This window comes from Petaurus breviceps, unplaced genomic scaffold (assembly GCF_028583685.1).
Source record: "Petaurus breviceps papuanus isolate PSGF00001 unplaced genomic scaffold, PetGlider_PUasm1.0 129, whole genome shotgun sequence".
In the NCBI taxonomy this organism is placed as follows: domain Eukaryota; kingdom Metazoa; phylum Chordata; class Mammalia; order Diprotodontia; family Petauridae; genus Petaurus; species Petaurus breviceps.
Genome location: NW_027185665.1, coordinates 10700668 through 10708951, shown reverse-complemented (window position 1 = coordinate 10708951; position 8284 = coordinate 10700668). Strand labels below are relative to the sequence as shown.

Here is an 8284-nt window from a genome sequence, read left to right as displayed (position 1 = left end):
TATATATATGTGTATATGTATGTATGTGTACATGTATGTATATACACACGTATCCTCCACTAGATTTCTACACAAATCATCATTGGTTATATGTTGAATCCCTCTTATGTCTACCATCCACTTTCCCTTTAGAACTGAGATTACTTGCTAATTTGATTTTTCTGACATGCTAGAGTTCTGTGATTCACCACCATATATCATACCCAGTAGAATAATGGTATTTTTGTTTCAAATAAGCTTATGTAGCGGGTGCAAGCAGCTTAGATCATTGAATGCGCTGTATAACTTCCCAGATTTGATTTCACAAAATCTAGAGGCCTGTTAATCCAATTGGTTAATTTTATAGAAAAGGAAACTAAGATACAGCAAAGTAAATCAATGAATAGAATTAGTGGCAGGACAAGACTTAAAACCACGTCCTCTGACCTTCAATTTTCCTTTATATCACTTTTTTTTCTACTACTTAACTCTGGACACTCCTAGTCTACCCTAAGCCCATCTTCAGTATTGTTCAGTGCCTATAAACTCTAAGAACTGCCTCCCATTTGGTTACATTTTATATTCTAAACCACAAATATGAACCTTCCAAATCCTTTAATTAATTGATTAGTTTGTTTATGCATCGTGGATAGGCAGACTAACCTGTCTCGTTACTCTAGAACTCATTGGAGAGATTTTATAGTGTTCCAGTGCTAAGGGCAATCAGTACAATGTTATCTTTAAAGAAAGTCAAATAGAGGGGATCCTTGCACATTGCATATTGACTTAGAAACCCCCAAATTGACATCATCTATGTTGTATTGTTTATGTATTTATTTCATAAATATTTTAAAATTAATTTTCATCTAGTTCCATAGGCACACTTGGAAGTTTTGCCTGGTTAGGGAGAAGTGAGTTTAACATCTCTGCTGTATAGGAGGACATTTTCTACAACATCAACTTATACCTTAAGTAAGAATATGCCCCCTCCCTACCCTTTTTTTTTTTTGACAAAAAGTATTTTTATTTCACCTCTGAATTATTTGACATCTGAATAAGTGTTGACTCCTCAGGACATGGCCTTTGGCATCTTTTCCAACTTATTCATCAGCTGGTTGCACTGTTCCTTTCTCAGAAACATAGATGCCATCCCAAACTTTTCTGATCTCCTTGTTCTTGACCGTGGTGGCCTGTTGGATCAGGGCAGCTGAGTTTGAAACCAGTTCAATATCATTTCCTTCAAGAATTAACTCATCTTTTTGGCCTTGAGAAACAGCACAAGCCACACCTGGTCTCATGCGCACCCTTCGGATATATTTTTCACCCAAGAAATTTCTGATTTCAACAAGTGAGCCATTCTCTTGAATAACAACATTGATGGGGAAGTGAGCATACACGGACCTCATCTTGTAACGAAAACCCCAGGTAACCCCTTTGATCATGTTTTGTACTTGACTACAGGTGGTGGTATGCACGGTGGCAAGTTCTTTTTGATTTCCCCACCACTTGTCTACCCGAAGCCTTTTTTTCTTCTTTCCAAAGAGACTGAGCTCAACATTGATATGGTTGAAATCCCTGTGGAGGATTCCCCTGGGCCTTTTCACAATAAATGTCCCACCCTTAAGAGAGATGTCAACATTTTCTGGGATGTCGACGGTCTGGTTGCTTAGAATGGTCTTCATTCGCCTCCCTACCCTTTTTACACTTGGCTCAACAATACTCCAAGGACTGTTAAACAAAGCTAGCTCAATATTTGCATCTGTCACAGAGTTTGTATGATGTGGGATATGGCTTCAAATCTGGTCGGCATCTTTCCTATTGAGTGAAATCCTTAGTTCGTGTTTTTATTAAATTTTCTTTGATGCTCATGTAAACCATTATCATGGAGATCTGACAGATGAGAAAGCTGGCACAGAGATTTATAGTCACTGATATCTTCATGATCTTTTGTTATATAAAAGCACTGTCTTTGACCTTTTTCATTCTTTGAGAATTTTTCCTCCTTTGAAATATCTTGAAGGGGCAGCTAGGTGCCGCAGTGAATAGAGCACCGGCCCCGGAGGCAGGAAGACCTGAGTTCAAATTCAGCCTCAGACACTTAACACAAAACTACCTGTGTGACCTTGGGCAAGTCACTTAACCCCAATTGCCCTACCTTCCCCCTCCAAAAAGCAAAAACAAAAATATCTTGAAAATCAATCTCTGAGTACCTTCGAAATTGTATGACTGCCAGAGTGCATTTCATTTATATGTATTGTGACAGATCTAGGCACTTTTCCCAACTTTGTCATTTCAAGTACCATTGCTATTACTTCATATACACACAGTTATAGTTATGATGTTATATAATCATTTTATGATCATAAAGCGACATAATGTTCATAAGATTATGAACAATGATTATATTGTTTATAATCTTACTATCACCTAATAGCATTTTAGAAATGAGATGAAAGCAAGCTATTCTAAATCATTATAAAGGTATATGTAAATGAAACTAGATAGACAACAAGCAGACATTGAATGGAACACACATATATACATACATTCATATACATATATATGTAAATGTATATTTGACAGACTAGTGAAACAACCCCGTTTGGATATACACACAGAGTTAGGAATAATCTGTATCTATCTATATGAACAACAATGTCACTACTGCATATACATATATATACACATATATGAAATGTGTAGTAGTCATATTGGTACTTGAAATAACAAAGTTTGGAAGAGTCTCTAGATCTGGCATATATACACACCCATAGAGAGTCTATATGTCTATCTACATAGAATATATATACTATGTTTCTGTTAATGAATTTTTCTATATATGTGTTTATGTGTATATATACATACATACATATATACACACACATACACAGTATGATCCACCTTAGTACTATACCAATTAGTACTACCCACTTAGCATGATACCCCTCCAAACACACATATATTATACTAAAGTATTATAGTTTCACTACTATTTCAAGTAAATAGTAGAAAATCAGTAGAAAAACACTACATCTTTTCCACTTCACATCTGCTTGTTGTCCATCTGGTTTCATATATACATGCCTTTAAATGATTTAGATTACCTTGCTTTCACCCAACTTCTCAAAAGCTATCAGATTATATTGTCTATAATATTTTATTTATCTTCCACTGCAATATTTTAGAAATGAACTTGTGCTAAGCATAGTGGTACATCCCTGTTATCCCCCTAACAGAGAAGTTGAGTCTGGGGGATCTTTTGAACTCCAGAATTCTGAGTTGCAGACAATTCTAATAGGTGTCCATACTAAGTTTGACATTAAGGTAGCCTAACAAGTTGCCTAAGAAGGGGTGAACCAGCCCAAATCAAAACCTGAGCAGGTCAAAACTGTTGCTCAATCAGAGTGAAAGTTTCTCATGAGTAGCCCATGAACTTCCAGCCTGGCAAGATAAGGAAATTCGGTCTTTAAAAATGTAAAAAAAAAAAGAAAAAAAAACAACCAAACTGACTGGTAGTATCCTGGGTTACTGCATCTTTCTGCTCAATGCAAAGATTGAATGTTAGCAAGTGAAGGTCATTTGGGGGTTCTTAACTTCTTCATTGCAACAACTATTTTCACCAACTAAACTTCTTTATAATAAAGAGGCAATGTATTTTTTTATATTATTCATTCACCATTTTAAGAGTCAATTTTTTAAAAGCTAGTAAGTTTTTAAAAGCTAAAGTCTTTTATATTATTCTTTGAAATTTTAATTTGCTTTGACCTTTGCTGTAAGTCATTGCTCTGACCTCTCATATGTAGTTAATTTTAAGAAAGAAAAAAGACTATACATACAGCAATTTTTCCCCTGTATGTTGACATAGTTTCCTTTTCTTTTTTAAGTAATGGCTTGCCATTAAGTAAGTAATTTTAAAGTAATTTAAGTAAGTGCTTGCCGTCCCTACAGCCTTCTGACTTCCTAAAGAAAATAATCATTATTGCAGGCATGAGAATTCTAAGTAGTCTCTAAGCCTTGGTAGCATTCATTTCTTGATCATGCTCCATGTCCATTTTTTACATTGAAGTCCAAAAGTATCAAAGTATGTGTTCATTTGGTTTGTAGGAACCTATCAACTGATAAGATGACAAAGTAACCCATGAAATGATGGGGTTCTTGATGGTCGACTTTTTGTTGGCTATATGATTAAGTCTACTCCTTTATTTCCCTTTCCAACAAGAACCTGCCAGGTTACTTTTCACTTAGCTGAAACTTCTTTATGTCTCCTGGCTTCATTTATGTGAAGAATGTTCAAATGAATGTGATTCAGTTTTTACATTAGAATTTTTAATTTATGGGTCATTAGTCTTTGGTCATTGGTCAAGGGTCTGGCAATGTTTACCACCTTCTGTCCTCATGTATGTCCCTCTGTCATTGTGAAACAAAAGTGGAAGTAGGTCAAAAAGAATTAAATCATTTTTCTTTTTATCTACTTAGTGGATTGCTATTGCCCCAAAATTCATTAACTGATAGCTACTCTTCTAATGATGAATCTCTATGGGCTTAGCCAGGAGACTTGTGGGGGTGGGGGTGGGGGAGGATGTTTGCAGGAAGCTAGATATGGATTCAGAGGACCTATATTGAAATCCCATTTTGGGGGGATTTCCTACAACTTAAGTGACCTTGCATAAGTCAAAAAACTTTTTTTTTTTTTTGTGAGGCAATCAGGGCTAAGTGACTTGCCCAAGGTCAAATAATTAGTAAGTGTCTGAGGTCAGATTTCTGCTAAAGTCCTTCCTGACTCCAGGGCCAATGCTTTATCCACTATGCCACCTAGCTGCCCCTTACCCAACAAACATTTATTAAGCCACCTACTATGTGCTAGGCTCTGTGCTAAACCCTAGTGCTACAAAAGAAATGCAAAGATTATGCAGTGAAAGTAAGTAGTGCAGTGAACTCTCCTTCACAAGCTCCTCCAAAGAGATCTGGAAAATGCACAAGAACAATTCTTGATGGGGAAACAGTGAGTCATTGGTCCAGCCTAGTTCAATCTAGAAAGAAAGGCAGGGAGTTCTGTGAACATCAGAGACTGGGGAGGACAGGAACATGCTGTGGGTGGAGCACTCTAGTGACCAGGGCAAAAGGGCACCTCAGACCGCCACCCCCATACTGGGGCCACCAGGAGGCGGACAGTCTCCCTCTACCCAGTTTTGGGTCACAGATTCAGGACAGAATGAAAAGAGGAGCTGGGCACAGGGGAGTGTTCCCATATAGCGAGGCCCTAAGCAGCGTACTGAGAAAGGAGGAAGTTCAGAGGCCAACAGCCGCAGTTGTATGGCTCTGATCCCAAGCTCAGAGAAGGGTCTTATTCCCAATACCTAGCCCAGTCTGCAAAAGAATAACCAAGGCAGGAATCCCAGGACAAAGGGGAGCCTACAGTTCTGCTACTTTGAACCAACAGAGCTTTCCAGCTGGCTAATAGGGGTTGAATCCAGTAGCAGGCTACTCTTGCATAGCCTCAAACTCAGAACAAGAACTTGTAGAAATCAAACCAGGATGGGCAGCAAGCAGACTTTGCCCTGGGCTGGAACATTTTGAGAACCTGGCGTAACATAACAATCCAAGAAATCAGCAAGAGAATCGACGTAGACCTTTTTCTTCAGTCCAACTCTAATATAAAGTCTGAAGTCAGGAAATAAGCTAGGAGAATGGGCAAACAAAAAAAAAATCCTCTCATAATGAGCTATGTTATCATGGCAGTGACACTCAAGATCCACATGTAAGATAATTACTTTAACACATCTATAATCAATGCCTCAGAGAAAAACCTAGATTTGAAAAAGGGATTAACAATTTGACACAAGAGGTACAAAATTGTCCAAGTAACAGACTCCCTAAAAATCAGAATGGAACAAATAGAAGCCAATGACTTCATGAGGCAACAACAAATATTAAAACATAGTCAAAAGGATGGAAAAATAGGGAAAAACATGTAAGGTATCTCATAGCAAAACTATCCTGGAAAAGAGAACTAGAAGAATTTTAAGAATCTTTAGATTATTTGAATGCCACAACCAAAAAAAAAAGCTGGGACATCCTACTTCAAGAAATATTCCCAGATCTCTTACAACCAGAGGGCAAAATGGAAATAGAATCCAAAAGAAATAAGCTCTTGTAGGAAACTGCAAAAATCAAAACTCCCAGTAATATCATAACCAAAATCTAGAGCTTCTGTGACAAAGGAAAAACAGTGCAAGTAGCAATACTGAAAGAATTTGAGTCCCGGGGAATCACAGTCAGGATCACACACTATTCAGCAACCATCACTTTAAAGGAGCAGAGAACTTGGAACATGGTATTCCAGAAGGCAAAAGATATAGGCTTACAAACAAGAATAACTTACCCAGAAAAACTACAATGCTATAGGCAAGGTGGAGAGGAGAGAATGGACCTTGAATGAAATATAGGATCCCAAGCATTCCTCATGAAGAGACCAATGCTGATGAGAAACTTTGAAATTCAGACATAAGAAGGAAGAGAAGCATGAAAAGGAAAACATGAATATAAAATGATACACAAGGATAATCTGCTTATATTTGTTATTGGTAGATAATTCACTTGTCCCCTCTCAACTCTATGATCATTATCGTTAATAGAGGGAGTCCAATTAGAAAATGCTGGGGAGTGATTCTCTTGTGTCTTAATGATTTTACAAAAATAATAGAAGAAAAGGGAAAGAAGAATAAACTATGAGGAAAGAAGGGGAAAGGAGATTTAGGTATAATGACCTCACCTAATCAGGTCATATTTTATTAAAGCAAACATTTTTATAAAGAAGGGAAAGGGAGTAAGAGGGAGCAACTAATATTTGAACCTCACTCGTATCTGAATTGGTCAAAAGAAGGAGGACTATATGCATGCACACACATACAGAGTTACATTTCATTCAGTAGGAAAATAGGAAGGAAAGGGGAGAAGAGAGAATGGGGAATTAGAAGGAGGCTAGATTGAGGGAGAGATTAGAGTTAAGTTAAATAAACTCGAAGGTTATACAAAAATATTTATAGCTCTTTTTTAAGTGGCAAAGAATGGGAATCTCCAGGCGGGGGTACCAATAAATTGGGAAATGGAAAAACAAGTTGAGGTATATGAACATGATGGAATAGTATTGTACTGAATTCTTATCAGAATAATGACCAACCAGAGGACCATTCCAGAAGACTAATGATAAAATATGCTATCCACCTCTTGATAGAAAGATGAAGGTCTCAGAATGTAGGATGAAACAAATTGCTTTGAGACATGACTAATGTAGACATTTGTTTTGACTGACTCTATATGCATAAAATAGATTTTGGGTTTTTTTGTGTGTTCTCAACTGAGGAAGAGGTTTGGGGGAAGGTAAGAAGACAGCTCTTGATTGATTAAAATAATAAAATATTTCTTTTTTCCAAATGCTTTATTAACTTCTGATTTACATCATTCATTTCCACCACATTTTGAGTTACAAATTTTCTCCCCGATTTTCCCCTATCCACCACCCCAAAATAGCAGTCCCACAGGATATCCCCTCCTCCAATCTACTCTCTCCCATATTTTCTCCCATATGCCTTTTGACTCTTCCAGTGGATCTGTATGCCCCAGTGCCTGTATATCTTATTTCCCAATTACCTGTAAAATAGTATTAATAATAATATATATTTAAATATTTGATTTTAAAACTTTGAATTCCAGATTCATTCCCTTCCTCCATTGTCACCCACCCTTACTGGGAAGATAAGCAGTTCAGTATAGATTGTACATGTGTGGCTAATGCAAAACAATAACATGGTAGATATATTGTAAAAGACTAACTATATTTCCCTCCTTCCTATCCCACCTCCCACTTGTTCTATTCACTACTTTGATCCCATCCCTTTTCAAAAGTGAGTGCTTCCAACTTCCCTCCCCCCCAGCCTTCCCTCCCTTCCATCATCCCCCCTCCCATCCCCTTCCCCCCTACTCTCCTGGAGGGTGAGATACCCTATTTAGTGTGTATTTCATTCCCTCCTCAAGCCAAATTCAATGGGAATAAGGTTGACCCATTCCCCTTTGCCTTCCTGTTCTTCCCCTCCATTGTAACAATTTTCCCTTGCCTCTTCTATATGAAATCGTTTACCCCATTCTGTCTCTCCCCATCTCCTCTCATTATATTCTTCTCTAACCTCCTAATTTCACCTTTTAAGTATCATCCCTTCCTATTCAATTGGTCCTGTGCCCTCTATCTATGTATACCTGTAAGCATGTATACACACATTCACATATGTATTCATATGCCCATATACCC

The 8284-nt window shown here is 37.5% G+C and overlaps 1 protein-coding gene across 1 annotated transcript; it reads right to left on the bottom strand.

Moving 5' to 3' along the window:
• Nucleotides 1-1076: 1076 nt before the first annotated feature.
• Nucleotides 1077-1661, bottom strand: LOC138173837 (large ribosomal subunit protein uL6-like). The gene has a single exon (XM_069103935.1). It carries the CDS (start codon nucleotides 1659-1661, stop codon nucleotides 1080-1082), a length of 582 nt encoding a protein of 193 aa, XP_068960036.1. The 3' UTR covers nucleotides 1077-1079.
• Nucleotides 1662-8284: the final 6623 nt, after the last annotated feature.

What these genes read in the sequence shown, in the direction of transcription:
- LOC138173837 (XM_069103935.1), bottom strand. Translation starts at nt 1,661, where the DNA reads ATGAAGACCATTCTAAGCAACCAGACCGTCGACATCCCAGAAAATGTT.